Source organism: Urocampus carinirostris, chromosome 4 (genome assembly GCF_059441175.1).
Source record: "Urocampus carinirostris isolate Australia breed hairy pipefish chromosome 4, RoL_Ucar_1.0, whole genome shotgun sequence".
NCBI classification, from domain to species: Eukaryota; Metazoa; Chordata; class Actinopteri; order Syngnathiformes; family Syngnathidae; genus Urocampus; species Urocampus carinirostris.
The window spans coordinates 40,200,147-40,216,272 of NC_142352.1; the positions used below are offsets into that span (position 1 = coordinate 40,200,147).

The window sequence follows — 16,126 nt, forward strand, 5'->3', positions numbered from 1 at the left end:
CAGGTTAAGAGTGAGGCATGCAATTATCTTGCCTCATGGCAGAGGGCGATAGACGAAATATTCTGATGAGCTGCACACCTCAGCCCCAAAAATTCGAATTAGCAATAGCATTAGCAAAACAGCAGGTAAAGGCTTCCGTTATTTTCTCGCTGCATACTTGTATTCATAATTGAAGATTACCTGGTTTCAAATGGTGAAGTGCATAGATTTCATTTATAAGTTAAGACAATGAAAGTCTTTTTTTCTCTTTAACAGTTTATAAATTGCGTTTCTTTTCCTATAACCACTATGGTTTTAGTGGCACCATTTCCTGTGGTGTGTCTTGGGCAAGTACAGCCTGGTGGCACCCATCCCACTCCAGGGCAACAAATGTTTCCCCCCGGTCTTGAACCGAAGACTTAGATGTAAATCTGACCGTGCCTTGCTGCACGTTACTTTATCTGATAGACATTTGGATTTAGTTCTGAGCTCTCGGTGAAGTTTTCTTTTAGATATACAACCCAAAATGTCATCGACAACAAAAGAAGATTCGATAGCAGGATGGGTCCACATCATTTTAATGTAAAAGAGTCAAGAAAGGACATGAAATGAGCCAGCTTATCCTTCCTTCTTTATGTTTTGCTCCAGTCCAGCGCCTTCATGAACTCGTCCTCGGTGAAAGACAGCAGCTTGGCAGCTTCAAGATGCATCTGCCAAGAAACAAAGTCCAGCGAGAACTCGTCTGGCTTGTTTTGCGGACAAGAACAGATAAAGGCACCTTTTGCCGTTTGAGGATGTCGATCAGCTTAAGCTGCTTCTTCAACCCGACGATGAGCTCCCCTTTCTGCTTTTTCAGCTGTTTGTTTTCGGCCATCAGGTTTTCCCGAATCTGCTGCTCCTCGTTGGCTTTGTCCTTGTTTCATGCAAAAAACAGCAATCATTACGAAACGCCTGATGATACCTCCAATATTTAAACAAGGGCACTTGGTTGCAAAAAAATCATTTCATTGATAGAACACTCAACTTACGCATGAAAGACTCATGAAATTTGCAAGAACCTTTCAGCGCCTGATGTTTCTGCCGATTTTATCACATGATTTCAGTCACTATGGCGATTCTGCTGACATGCACGAAACGTCACTACTCTCTGACCAGACAATGGGACTTAGTCATCTTTTTTGAAAGGAATCAGATGCCTATCACTATCTTGTCCATATCTCCCGGCTCTCACCTCATTACGCCTACTATGGGGCTGCCTACACACACTCATTTGCTGGATAAAGGAGGCAACACTAGAGGTTGGGCTTCCTCGATGTTTGGGCAAAGATCTGATCAAAGCCACTTTTACTTTCTAATGGTGATTTTTCATACTAAAATCACTTACTGATGAGCTGCACCCAACTCTTTATAGTAGTTTAAAAAACACATATTTTTACGGTTTGGCACTCAAGGACAATGCCTTTTAAACGTATTTATATGATATGGCACTGAATGAGTTATGGACTTTCAAAGCTTATTATCTACTTTCTCCAGTACCATTTAAAGAAAATCTAGTGTGAATCACATTTTTTGCAGCGGCATAAATATATCTGCGGTTTACAAATGTGATTTTTATACCTGCGTGTGCATTTATCATGACATTATACTAAGATCTTTAGGAAATCTCAAATATATAAGCTCGGTAGCCTTGTGGGTAGGGCGCCCGCTCCGAGACTGGGAGGTCGCTGGTTCAAGCCTCGGCCGAGTCATACCTAAGACTTACAACATTGGTACTCATTGCCTCCCTGCTTGGCGCCTGGCATTAAGAGTTGGAATTGGGGGGGTTTGGTCACCTAATGACTCCCAACACAGCAGTTGGGTCTAAAAAGGCGGTGCCCTATTCGGCTGCATCGGCCCGCTACAACAATGACAATATAGTAAATTCTTCTTCTATATTTGTTTTTGAGTAAAATGCTCTCCCCTAATACGTGTTGGGCAAAAATGACAATTTATATGTAATCCATGTACTAATACACATTTCATACTGCAATGTTTAGGGGTTGCAGGCATCTGTTCTCTTGGGCGCGACCCATAGGACAATGCCGTACAAACTAATGCCAGCTCCAGTTAACCCATTCAATGTCATAATTTATAAATACAATTGCATAGGTATTGTCCTTTAGTGCCAAAATGTAAAAATCCTTTTCTTGCTCATCGGCAAGTATTAGGCTTCTGGGAGTTGTTTTAGTATAATAAATCACGATTAGAACGAAGGAGTGGCTTTGATCAGATCTTTGTCCACACATCGACAAAGCCCACTTAACTATATCCAGTGAATGAGTGTGTGTGTAGGCAGCCAAATGTGGCGACTACGCGTCGTGAAGCAGCGTGGTGACATTCGTGAGGCATGGAGAGATACCGGCAGTTAACTTTTCAAAGAGCTTTTTTATATCAAAAAAAGATGAATAAGTCCCATTGTAATTGTCTGGTCAGAAATTTATGACGTGGCATGCACGTCCGCAGGGACGCGATGGCCTGAGAGAGCGCGACTGCCATGGTGACCAAAATCGTGTGATCTATTTCCTGGAAACATCGGACGCTGAAAAGGACTTGCGAAGCGCTTGCCAGTGATGGACCCATGTGGGGGAGGCAGGAACTGAGGCAGGGGAGCTCAAAAACATGGATTGCATTTAATAACAAAAAGGATGTACAAAGTGTTAAACATGGGTTCACAAAACAAGGACATTTTCAAACCTGAAACAAAAGACAAAAACTAGGAGCAAAGTAACAAAGAAACCAGTAACGAACACAAAAAACCTGGCGAGGTGGTGGAAGTGAAACGAAATGAAAACCAGGATGACAATTGCAGAAGAAATGAAAATGACCTGAACAAGTATGCTTATCCAGAAAGTCATATATTAAAGGGCCAGAATGATAAGGGACACGTGTGTGGTGATCGGTCACACCTGTGCCCAGTTCAAAACCCGGTTGGGGACCTTTACTGAAAGGAGGTATCAGTTCAGTGTGCTTGCAATTGACAGTTATTTTGCAAGTAAAGTGTCCGTGTGTTGTTATGGAAAGCATCGTTTGGATATTGGAGATATCACAAATGAAGCAAAAGATTAGAACCAGGTGTTGTTCGTCTTTCGTAACAATTGTATCCGATTAGGTCGTTACCTTTCCTCTTCAGACACGAAGATGATGCAGAAGTCCTTCAGAGATAGCGCCTGGCTGTCGCGCCTCCCTGAGATGTGCCTCTCCCTGTCTATGCTTCCTTAGAAATACACTGCATCACTGTTTAAGCTTACCGTGAGTAATTAGCTCCTCTCCCTTCAGGAGGGCTAATCTTTATCTTCCAAGGTCAGTTGGGCAGCTGGCTGTTACTTTAACTTTCGTTTCTCATTATGATGGTGTGACACCTAGCGACCAGCATTATCTCGTTTCATGTAATCATGTGATCTTTTTTAAGCCAATCAGATGTGTTGTTTTACGCCTGCGTTTTGAATAAACGGGACAGTAGTTATTCGGGTGAGTGGGATTCCTCTCTGTGCCGATCTTGTGAGGCAGATCTGAGTGACAGCCCAGGTGGGATGCGCCTCCGATGAAAGGGCTATCCTACTCAATCTCCGACTTAGGGTGTGTTTCTTTCTCTACCTGAATACAATCTCAAGTTTTAACCTTGACAGCAATGACATGGCCAAGCCACCAGAGAGCAGTGTCAGCATCATTTTCAAGCAGACTTGTTGAAAGACAGGGCAACAATTTCAAGCATTTACAAACACCCCAAATTCAACCCTTAAAGTCATAACATTAAATCCAAGCATTTTCAAAAATTTCTGAGGGTCAGAGCCATAATAAGCTTACTTGCCTTGTTTATTTGTCTGGTTCTATTGAGTTCTGACTTCAAACGTTCCACTTCTTCCAGCGCTCTGGTCAAACGGATCTCCACAGTGTTGTGTGCTGCTACTCCTTGCTTACTGGTTTTGCTTAGCTTCTCAATTTCCTGCAGTTGCAATTATATTGTCAAAAAAATAAGGGTTTTAAAAAATGTTGACAGTTAAGGGTCTATAGTTTTAGACCTGAACCAACTCACCTTGCTATACAAACTCAAGCTGGAGCTATGTAAAAAAAACGGGCTGCAACAATTAATATATAAACTTGATTAAAATTAAGGTCAATAATTCGAAGCGTTGTCAAGGAATTTCATCATCTATTCGTTGTGTGGCGCAATTTATGCAGCATTCGGCCTGATTGCACATCAGAGTGCATTGAATTTCCTTTTGATCCAGCGACAAATTTAGCACTTTGATCCAGCCTCAAAACTCTATTTGGGTGCACGAGGTTATCTTGATCCAAATCCATATGAATTCACATGCACTTTTCAGACACCAAAATTCAACTCAAAGTGCTGTATAAAATGTTCAATATAAAATAAGTATATCCAATTCTCCTCTGTTGTTGCCTCTCTTGTTTTTGCACTTTATAAAAAAAAAGTCTTGTATATTTGCATTGTATAAGATATGTATGTCTTTTTTATTGTTAGGCTATTTGACAAACACTTGTTTGTTTTTTTTATTTTGAAAAATATTCAGTTGTTTTGTGCATTATATCAGTCCGAAACTTCACTGTTTGAACACAGAATGAAATTAAAATGTGTTTTTCTAAAAATCCGAATCATCAATTAATCGGAAAAATAATCGACTGATTCGTCGATGATAAAGATAATCGTTAGTTGCCCCCCTAATATATCATAACTTTTGATAGAAATGACTTTAAGACTTGCTTCGTTTTTTGACATCTCTGGAAATTTGTGGTGGTGTGTATTAAATCATGCAACGGGCCGCGGGCCATATGTTTGACACACCTGCTGTGGTGCTACAGAAAACAAGTGCTACGGAGACTCCAAGTGAAAAAACCACATCATTTTTGTTTTGCCTAGCCTTTCAACATGCTAATACCAATGATGCTGTTGTCAGCTACTCTGACTTTGTACGCCATCTGAAGAAAGATCTACATGAAGCTGCTCAGATTGTACAGAGGAATACTCTCAGAGAACAGACTCGTCATGCCAAGCTGTACAACCGTAGGGCCAAAGGATCACCTCTCGTCGTGGGAGACCGGGTGTTGATCGCCAACAGAGGTGTCCCGGGGAAACGCAAAGTTGCAGACAAGTGGGAGTCAACCCCGTATGAAGTCATATCAGTCAAGCCTGATCTCAATGTCTACAGAGTCAAGGATTGTCTGACGGGCAAAGAGAAGGTAGTTCACAGGAATTTGCTGCTCTCTGTTAGCTTCTTGCCCTGTGAGGATGATCTGGCCAGCGAATCTGAACACTCAGAGTCTGACGCTGCTATGCATGGAAGTGATGTATGCCACCAACCTTTGTCCGATGGAGCGACGCAAACCACCTGCACCTAAACACCACCAAGACCAGAGAGATGGTGGTGGACTTCAGGAGAACCAGAACTCATCCGGTTCCTGTAACCATCAAGGGAGAATGTGTAGAATTTGTCCAGACCTACAAATACCTGGGTGTGCAGCTGGACAACAAACTGGACTGGACTGCCAACACAGAAGCTCTATGTAGGAAAGGGCAAAGCCGACTTTACTTCCTCAAAAGGCTGGCCTCCTTCAACATCTGCAAAAAGCTCCTGAAAATATTCTATGAGACAGTAGTGGCAAGCGCCCTCTTCTATGCGGCAGCGTGTTGGGGAGGCAGCGTCAAGAAGAAGGATGCCTCTCGTCTCAATAAACTGGCTAGGAAAGCGAGCTCTGTTGTGGGCAAAGAGCTGGACAGCCTAACAACAGTAGCTGAGAGACAGGCACTGAAAAAGCTGAGGTCAATCATGGACAATCCATCGCATCCGCTTCACAGCATTATCTCCGGACAGAAGAGCAGTTTCAGTGACAGACTGCTGTCACTGTCTTGTACTACGGACAGACTGAAGAGATCTTTTCTTCCTCATGCCATGAGGCTCTTTAACTCCACCCGGCAGAGTAAAGGCCCACATTAAACCACACCACCTACATTGGATATTACTGAATCTTACTGCATTATGTGTTCTGTGTAGCACTATTTGGTTACTCTATATAACATGCTAAAGTGGGCATTTGCACGTCACACTGGGTATTTGTATATTGTATTCTTTTGGCTTTATTATTGTACTGTTCTCAGCTCAGGGATGCTGCTGGAAATGTGAATTTCCCTTAGGGGATGAATAAAGTATCTATCTATCTATCTATCTATCTATCTTCACCAGTTTTCTTGTCTTTAGGGAAACCATGAGCAGCAAAATAGCGGACAATCATGTCAGCTCTCTCTAGGTCAGTGTTTCTCAACTCGTGGGTCAGGACTCAAAAGTGGATCACAGACCCATTTTCAGTAGGTTGCGGGCCTTTACCATGGCAAAATAATGCTTAAAAGAAGAAAAACCAGAGGGTCAATTATACTCCTCAACAGTTGATAGTGGTATTGTACTGTTTCATCTCTTCTACCTGCGCAATCTGCGCTTTAGAAAGGGACCAAATATTATTTTATTGAGATTATGTTGGTTTTATCTCCTTTTCTCCCCATAATAATGGGTTACAACAAATTTAGTGATGAGGGTAGGGAAAAGTGGAAAACTTGGACATTAATGATCAAGTCGAAAAAGGAAAACATTACGAATTACAGAAATGGTGTTTGAAAGCGCTGCTGGAAGGTACAGTAAGTGATTTAAAAATGTAATATTTTAAATTATCTTTTAACCGTTTGTTTTAATTACCTACATAATACTATAATTATTAATGTTTGGATACACACTTAAATAGTATTTTGAATTTCTTTTAGAATGTGTGTATTTTAAAGCAGTTTTAGTTTTCTCTTTTACTCTATTTTTCTCTCCTCTCTTTCTCTGTCCCGTTCTCTGTGTCTCTCTTCTTTCTTTTTGTGTTTCTCTTGCCCTCTTTCTCTTCCTCTCCCTATTTCTCTCTCTTTTCTTCCTCTATCTTTCTCTCTGTGTCTCTTTTTCTCTCTATCTCTCTCCTTTTTTCCCCATTTTTCTCTCCCTTTCTATTTCTTTCTTTTTTTTCTTCTCTCTCTTTATTGATTACTCTTTTTCTTTCTTTTTCACTTTCATTTTCTCTGTCATTTTCTCTCTTTCTTTGTTTCTCTCTCTTTGTTCTTTTCTTTCTCTTTAATCTACTAGTCCAGCCCTGTGAGAGTTTTTTCTACCATGTGGCCCCCAAGCTCAAAGGCGTTTGACTGGGCTGCTTTATAGGCCCCTTTAGTGGATACAGCTAGAAGAGCCCTCATCTCTCCCATCTTACCTTCTGCAAAGCGGACACTTGCAGATGAAGGCTGTCACATTTAAGGGCGCTTTCACTCTCGGCTGTTTTGAGCTTGTCCATCTTTGTCTGCTGGACGTTGATGGTCCTCTGAAGCTTGATGCGTTCCTCATCCAACTGCTTGACTTTGGCATTCAGTTTGTTGTTTTCCTCATCCTGGCCCAGAACCAATGACATAATAAGCTTTGTCGCCCCCTACTGGGACAAGTTTCCCACTATGTTTTGCAGGACTCCCTTACCTTCCTTCTTCTTTCACTCAGAAGTTGATCCATTTCCTCTTGCATCATCTTGATGTTGGACATCAGAGCTTGGATTTGTGAGCATGAAACACCTGCAATCAATGAATCTCATCAAACACACATCAATAAAACTAATGTCTTTCACTTTTACTTCTGGGGTTTTATGATTTTGCTAGCCACGCCTACTTGACTAAAACTTCCCTTTGGGGTTGACACAGTTATTTTGCTTGTTTCTATTTTCAATATTTGACACCTGCAAAGGAGATTGTGTAAGATGCCAGTTCGTTATTTGGATTATCATGCACTGTGTACATCTTTGTCATGATTAGCCAGTCACGTTGCTGTTCTTTGAACAAATCTGCTTTTTGTAACCTAGTAGATTAAATAAAAGAAATTGGTTCTACAATAGATTTGGAATTTGGCATTGTGAGGCTGCTCTTCTTGCAAGTTCAAAAATAATTGACGTGTACAGACTTTTGTTTCCAATTGTTTTGACATGCTCACTAATTATCACTCGCGAGGGTGGTGATAATGTTTTGTTTTGGATCTATGTATGTATGTATATACACTATATTTGTGTGTTTCTCCACCCAATAGAAGGAGGAAGGAGTTTAGATATGACCTCCATCTTTCACAGGCAGTCAGGTAGGTTATCTCTGATGTGAAAACTGCCAACAAAAGATGACTTGGCATTTTTGGTTTTGCCGATTCAGCAGTTTTTCCAGAAGCACATAGTACTCTCTGAGGCCAGAAAAAGTTTGGCCAGGATCAAAGTCTTTCACAAGCAATCAGGCAGGTCACTCTAGAGGTGAAAATACCAAAGAACATGCCAAAAAAGGAAAGGTCACCCAAAAATTGTTTTGCATCTCAACGCGGGGAATGCTCTGATGGAGCACAGTCAGGTTTGTATGTGTTCAATATTTTCAAAATAGGAATACAAATACATGCCACCACATACCCGTCCCTTCATTGTCTCCGTCGCTGAATACGTTGCCATGGGCAACCGAACGGTTCATCCTGTCCTCAACATTTTGGATGGTCTTTGCCATGTGGGTCTCGGACAAATCTCCCGCAGCGCCACCACAGAGTCTAAAAAGAAAACAAGGTGATTTAGTAACATATTCGTAATGTTTCTGACTTTTATGTGAGACTCACGCTGGCTTGGAAGGAGACTCCTGTGATTCCGGTTTTGGGGACTTTTTAGGCTCCATCTATGAAAATGTCGTAAAATTTACTGGAATTTTATATTTTCTTCAATGAAATAACATTCTTTAGTGGGGTATAAACACTTGTTTGGGCTCTTTTGTTCCTCAAACCTTACCACTAGTAAGACAATTCAAGGGACAGTGTGCATTATTTGACCACTAGATGTCACTGTGTTGTGTCATGCAACTAAAATTGAGAGCTAAAGGAAGAATACACACTACAGAGACTTAAAGTGACCGAAATGCACAAATTTTCTTCTCATTTTTTTGACCAGCCTTTCACAAGGTTTTGGGGGGTACCCGTAGCAGCAAGATGGTGAACCATCATGTCAGCATCCTCTAGGCGACCTACAAGTATTTAGAAAATGCACGTTTGTATGATTGTTTATGTGAATGAGTTTGTTTGTTTTAGCACTAGGAGGCGCTAACACACCATGTCCCTTTGAATAGGCAAAATACCTGAGTGGTTTACAATTGTTTTCAACTAGTAACTATATAGTACCATGAGAAAAATAATACTTATCCAGTCTTTTGTGAAGACAAAAAAAAATAAAAAGAATCAAACAATAATAATAAAATGGGAAATACATATTTTTTTTAAAATGAAAGAAGAGAAAACACAATATACAAAAAGAAAAAAAGAGAAAAAGAAAGGAAGAAAAATGGAAAAGGAGAACTAAGAAGAAAAACAAAGAAAAAGTCATAAACAAAAAAAAAAAGGGAAAAAGACATTTTCTTTGTTTTCGGGTACCGTAGCATTAAGATGTCCGACATATATATCAGCTCCCTCTAGAGCTAGATGAGACGCATTGCATGTCAGATAAATGCAAATTTCTCAACTTACATATATTCATTTAAATGCATTTATATGATAGTATAGTATGTATTTTCTATCAATATTGTTTTATTAATAAAGGAGGGGTTTTTTTTACCATGAGGATACGCTAAATAAACTCACTGATAGTGGGATGACTTTCTTAGTGGGAGCGCTCATCTTGGGACCAAAAGGTCACAGATTTGATTCCTGGCACTTCCGAATTTAATGTCTAAGTGTCCTTGGGCAAGGCACTTAACCCCCAATCTCCCTGATAAGCAGGTTGGCGTCTTGCATACATGACACGCCTATGTGTGAGAGTGAATGGGTGTGAAGTACATTGTAAAGTGACTTGAAAAGGACTCAGATGATTGACAAATGACTTCTAGTCCATTCAATTGGGCCATTTACCCCTATTTTTTGTATAGAACTTGACAGTTACATCTTACATGTGGGCATTTCTGTTATACCAGTAGAGAACATAAAGCTTTTGTGAACATTTTTCTTTGTATTGACTTAAAATGGCTTTACATCTTTCCGGGATGGTACCTTGCGAGGCTTCGGCACCGCAGTATCTCCATCTTTGGCATGGCTGGAAAACATAAAATAGATCATCGATAACTACAAAGCCATAAGTCTACATCAGGGGTCAGCAACCCGTGGCTCAGGAGCCGCATGCAGCTCTTTAGTGAAGCTGAGTGTCTCTCTGGCGTTTTCCCAAAGATGTTTACGAATTGAAAAAGATGCGTGAAGGAAATATAATTTTGTTTTAATATTGTTTCTGAGGGAAGACAAACATGACACAAACACTGTACGTTTTTCAATGGTGTAAAAATGTGTGGAATAAATATTACATTTCAACTAAGGGTGTAACTATGTAACTGTGAAGGGAGGGAAGATCAGCTGGTTTGAGTTAATGGGTGGGAAGTGACGGGTTTGATTGGCGCGCTCTCACTGGCATCGGGTTGAATGAATGAAAACTTTATTTGAACATTAAAATAAAAACAGAACAAAAACAATAACTCAACAACAAAATAATGTTACATAATGTGTTCGAAAAGAGGTAGTAGGAAGCAAATGCTTATATTCCCTACCCCTTCATCTTCCCTATTAAATACACCAATGATATAACAACAATTGTAATAATATTAATAATAACAGTTATGATATAACGATAGCAACAATAACACAAAGTTCTAGACGCACTATTCCCAATCTCTCGTATCACTCATACCCCATTTTCTTCATCTCCGTATTCCGCCAGGAATGTTTTTTGGTATTTAAATTTGAACAAGTGAATAGTTAGACATTGTTTGATCTCGTCTTGTAAATTGTTCCAAAGTTGGACTCCACACACAGACACACACATACTTTTCCTGGTGGCGCCCACCTTTGGGATTATGAATTTACTACAGCCCCTCAAGTTATAATTTCCCTCTTTCCGAGTGAATATTTTTTGTATGTTTTCCGGCACAATGTTTTTGTTGACCTTAAATAACAGTTGTGAAGTGAAAAATTTTATTAAATCATCCAATTTTAATAATTGGGACTGCAGGAATAAAATATTAGTATGATCTCGATATCCTACCCTGTGTATGGTTCTAATTGCACGTTTTTGGAGGATGAAAAGGGGCTTGTAAAAAGATGGGATACACATTGTCGCCTCGAACGTCATATAATGTAAAGTTGGGGCTCTCAGGCCTGAACTCCTGCAATGCAAAATTCCGGTGGGGTACTCCTCCATTTGTTTCCCTCTCCCTCCCCAAGCCCAAGCTCCTTCCATTTTAAAGGGGCAGCGGGCCAGGCAGTTGGCTGATTTACAAAATCAGGCGAATGCGTAAACAGCCATGGACCCCAAAGGATGGAATATATATATATATATATATATATATATATATATATATATATGTATACATACATAAATACATCATGTTATTATTTTAAGGCTTATTTCAGGATTTTAAGTCCAGACAAATTTGTTTTTGGAGTTTTTGTTCCAACAAGGCTCTTTTAACAATTTGGGTTGCCAACCCCTCTCTAGCTGATTGAAAATAAACACCTTGCTTGTTTTTCATCCTCCAAGCTCTTGAGCAGGAGCGCACTAGATGGCTTTGAGAGAAAATCCTCCCTCTCTTTCTACAACAGAAAACAGATGAAAAGAAATATCAAATTGACTTCAGGGTCAACTAAAACTAACTTTTTGAAAAATGTATTTGTATCAAAGCTCACCTTAAGTTGATCCGCTTGCATGGCCAGATTGGCCGCTTTGGCCTCCAGCTTTGCATTCAGCAGCCTGGAGAAAAAGCAAATAGTCTTCACTTAGCAAACAAACAAAGAAAACAAAAAACATTAAGTCATCAAAGATTCTGGAGAAGTTATTTGTTAGTCATCTGCAAAGCTTTATTAACAAATATAAATGATGAAATAATAGTCAGTATGGATTAAGAGAAAAGCATTTTATGGCTGTAACATGAAATGATGTTGTAGAAGCTAAAACGCGTATAATAGAGAACAAGCTATATTTCCTTTTTTATAGATTTAAGAAAATCTTTTGATATGATAAAGCACAATAAACCACTGCAAAAGCAAGAGCAATATGGACGCCGTCTGCTCCTCACCCTAAGTGATGATGTTACAGCCAAGCTGCAAAAAACTTCTGGATATGACATTATCGGACAGGAAAATATCCAACCTTGTGGCGGCACGGAAGAAGATGGGTGGCCTGCGGCCCTACATCCACCCCAGACAGATAAACAAAGCAGTAGTACTGGACAAATATGCCCTGCCTACTACAGAAGAGATCTCGGCCAAGTTTCTCAGCGCTTCTCGGTTCTTCAAGCTCGACCTCCATCAGGGTTACCTGCAGGTTTTGCTGCACCCAGAGAGACAAAACATCACTGCTTTCGTAACACACATGGGTGTTTCCAGGTACACCCGCAAGCCTTTTTGACTTAAAACCGCCCCCAAACAAATGTGAAAGCTATCCTTTGCCTGCCTAAGCCCTCCTGCGCCACACACCGGTCCTCATTCCTGGGCATGACGGCATTCTACCTGTGTTTTACTTTAAACTAGTCAAAGTGCACAGCACCGCTTTGCACCCTTCTTAAGAAGGATGCTTTCTGGTCCTAGGCACCCACGTGCTCCGCAGCAGTCCGCCAGCTGAAGACGCAACTCACCTCCAGTACTTGCCCACTTCGACCTCCAGAGCCCTACGCTGGTGACTTGCGACGCTTCCAACACGGCAATAGGGGCAGTCCTGTCCCAGCTCCATGGGGGGACCGAACATGGCCTCACGATTTCTGATTCCCACGGAACGCTAATCTGCGTCCGGGCGTTCGAACGAGGGCACGTGTACCTCTACGGGCGGCACTTCACACTCCGGACCGACCACCAAGCACTCAAAGCCCTCTTAGCTATGACAGGGTAGGGACACAAGCCACTGTGCCTGTGGTCAGACAAACTACAAGCCTACGAATTCACTTGAGTGTTCAAACCTGGCAGAGATAATATTGTGGCTGATACGCTCTCCATGCCATGCCCACCTCAGCACCAGACAACCACCCGGACAGCTCTCAGTCAGAGCTGATCCTCATGCTGCACAAACTCTAACCATCTCTCAGTGGGAGCCTTACAGGACACTCTGTGCACGTACATCTCTGTACATTCATCCAGAAAGATTGGCCTGCAAAGGTTCCGGAGGAACTGTCGCGCTTTCATCAGGTCAGAGACGACCTTTCTTGCTAGAACAATGACTGCTTTGCCCGGGAGCTGTGCATGGTGATCCCCAGTTCTCTACGTTCACGCATCCTAAACATGGCTAATGACGGTCACATAGGCATCGTGAAAGTGAAGCAGCGCCGCAGGAGCCTGGTTTGGTGGCCAGCCATCGATAGAGACATTGAAATGATGGTGAAGGATTGCACTTAACAACGGTTACACAGGCCCACCCCAATGCCAGCCCTGTAGCCCCTGCAGTGGCCAACATCCTGTGGGGAGCTCCATTCATTCAAACCCTCAAAAACGGCTTGAGAGCGCATCTGACCGAAGGTCACCCATTCAGCACTGTGCCGGAGAGCACTCTATTGCATTACAGAGCTACACCACATGCCACAACAGGTAGATCACAAGCCTTCCTGATGCTAGGACGGTAACTCAAACCTCCACTTGATCGACTGCGGCCCCCATGAAGAAATCCTGCAGACCCTCCAGCAGCAGGACCCTCTGTCCGCAACACAGTGGCAGAGACGCAACACTGGATAAAGCACCACTAAGACAGGGCATGTCTGGTGAGAGACACTTTAAGTGTCAGACTGGATCCGTATCGACCAGCCCCATCGGTCCCACAAGCTGCGTTCCTTTTAGTCCTTGCCCCAACAGATAACAGCACAGTTGGGCCCGACTACGTTTCGCCTGTCCGACGGGTCCCGTTGACATGCCAGCCGCCTAAGGCGCGTCAACCCCCCATCAGCAAAAAAACTGCATGCTGCTGCTGATCCACACCACACTGTTGGGGACTGAGATTTCCCTCCAGTAAGGTGATGCCCTCGGACCGAGGCTTCGGCCTATTTTGCCCAATGATTATGTTCTCAACATCGTTTAGGTTAGTGGTGGTCGTACCTGTTTACCTATTTAGGTTGATTACATTATGGACCTAAAAGTTGTGTCCATCCATATGTTTGAATGTGTTTTGCATTTTTACAAAGGTGGGGTGAATGTGGCATGTAACCACAAACAAAGGGCAGTGTCAAGACGGCGTGACGTCACGGCTGTAAAGCATGGGGTTGTCGAAAAAGAGTGTTGAAGAAGTGGCTACAGAAAAAAAAACGACAGTGAGCACAAAGCCAGTTTCCGAGTATTTTTTAACACAACACAAACTGTTTATAAAACCCAACATGTTAAAATCTGAAGATATAGTGAAACTTAAATTAATAAATTAGTAGACAAAGCAATTAAGCACCAACTCCCAACAAATATTCAACAGTTGTTACCCAACAGCACATACTGTGCAGTCATCATCTCAGGGGAATCCATAACTTCAAGGTCCAATATTTTCAAATACATTGAATACCAACTGTGCCAGCTACAAAGGTATTAGTTCATGGAACAATTTAGATGACCAAATGTCCCTCATTTACATCAATTTTAAAAAAACATATAATCGACGTATGTTGGATAAATATCAATATATTAAGAGTCACTTTGGGTATTATATGTAAAACGAGCCACTAGCAATACAATTAAAATTCTGAAAAGTCATTTTTTGTTTTTAATTTTCCTTTGTGGGGTAAAGTTCTGTAGACTCTTTGAGATTAAGGGATATACAAATAAACATGACTTGACTTGACACTATTTTGAATGTCTTCCGTTCAAGGGAAAAATGTAATAGGGGTAAGCACTTAAAAGCTTGGGCTCCAGTCGACTCCCTTTAGACACATGTTTTAAGTTTATTATTGATAACTCTTGTTAATTAATGACTGATGCTCTTTTTCTTGCGTGTGCAGTCCCTAAATAAAAGACCAAGACAAACAAACCAGCAAACAAAATTCTACATACCTTATAGCATAAGTAATGAATTAAATAATGACACAGAATGCTCTTACTTGTATTTCTCCTCCTTAGCCAAAAGGTCAGTTGCAGGCATCTTCAAAACACTTCCACCTGTAGGTATAAAATCCCCCAAACGGCTCAATTCAAGTTTAATGGTGGTTATTTTCTACGCATTTCGGGCAAGCTAAGATTAGCCAAGAAATAACTTCGTTTACTGACGTACAGCTGGTTAAACAGATTAATATCTGCCATGATTTACAAAAATACGTTGCTAGGGGTAAGTCATTAAGTCATATATCGTGTAAGCGATATTATCAATGAAAGGCTTACCAAGGCGATAACGGGGAGAATTTCAAAAGAAAAACAATATCCTGGTCGCCTAGCAACAAAGGTAACAATTGAAACAATCTACGGCAGCCGAGTTACAAGAGTTTGTCCAAACGGCAAAACAAAAAACGGTTGCTTACATTTGACAATATTTTCTATTTTGGTTCTCAGCAAGATATAAAGCACTTGGTGCGTCATGCGATTTACCTTATCACGTGGATTTAAACGTCACGCGAAAATCTATCAACGCGACAATTGACGATTCCTATGGTACTTGTACGACGATTTGGTATAATTTCGAATTCAAAATTAAACTTTTTGGAAATCAAGATGAACGATACTGTTTGGTTGAATCGTGTAAAAATATCTTATTTTTGTTTTTGCTAACATGGAAACATTTTACCCCAAAAGTAATAGTGCATACGTGCTAAAAAAAGAAAAATATACATTACATAATAGAATTAGCTTAATTATAATTGAAACATACTTTATTTTGGAACATTATGTTTGATTTAGATTGATTTAAGGCAGCGTCTCTAAATAGTTTTCTGTTACGCTCCAAACACACCCAAAACGGAATTATTCTTACTGCACACCTCAATAATTTTACCTTGACTTAAAATATTCCAATGTAAAATGAACTCTGCTCTTTCAAAAATGGGGAAGAGGGAATAGATCATGGTTTATTACAAATACATATTAATTAACTT

At 40.9% G+C, this 16,126-nt stretch overlaps 1 protein-coding gene across 6 annotated transcripts in view; it reads right to left on the reverse strand.

Moving 5' to 3' along the window:
* Positions 1 to 540: 540 nt before the first annotated feature.
* The window catches only part of tex9 (testis expressed 9), a 50,747-nt gene continuing 35,161 nt past the window's right edge, over positions 541 to 16,126 (reverse strand). For 2 of the 6 annotated variants that reach the window (XM_088334543.1, XM_088334544.1), the window contains exons 3-13: positions 15,143 to 15,200; positions 11,772 to 11,835; positions 11,602 to 11,678; positions 10,074 to 10,134; positions 8,679 to 8,734; positions 8,482 to 8,612; positions 7,524 to 7,615; positions 7,267 to 7,440; positions 3,827 to 3,961; positions 758 to 892; positions 541 to 689 (exon numbers count right to left, since the gene is read on the reverse strand). In XM_088334543.1, coding sequence (XP_088190669.1) covers positions 612 to 689; positions 758 to 892; positions 3,827 to 3,961; positions 7,267 to 7,440; positions 7,524 to 7,615; positions 8,482 to 8,612; positions 8,679 to 8,734; positions 10,074 to 10,134; positions 11,602 to 11,678; positions 11,772 to 11,835; positions 15,143 to 15,183 — 1,044 coding nt within the window. In that variant the 5' untranslated portion in view covers positions 15,184 to 15,200 and the 3' untranslated portion in view covers positions 541 to 611. Of the gene's footprint in view, positions 690 to 757; positions 893 to 3,826; positions 3,962 to 7,266; positions 7,441 to 7,523; positions 7,616 to 8,481; positions 8,613 to 8,678; positions 8,735 to 10,073; positions 10,135 to 11,601; positions 11,679 to 11,771; positions 11,836 to 15,142; positions 15,201 to 15,419; positions 15,614 to 16,126 lie in introns of those variants that run through there. The other 4 variants (XM_088334546.1, XM_088334547.1, XM_088334542.1 and 1 more) reach the window with 3 other exon arrangements.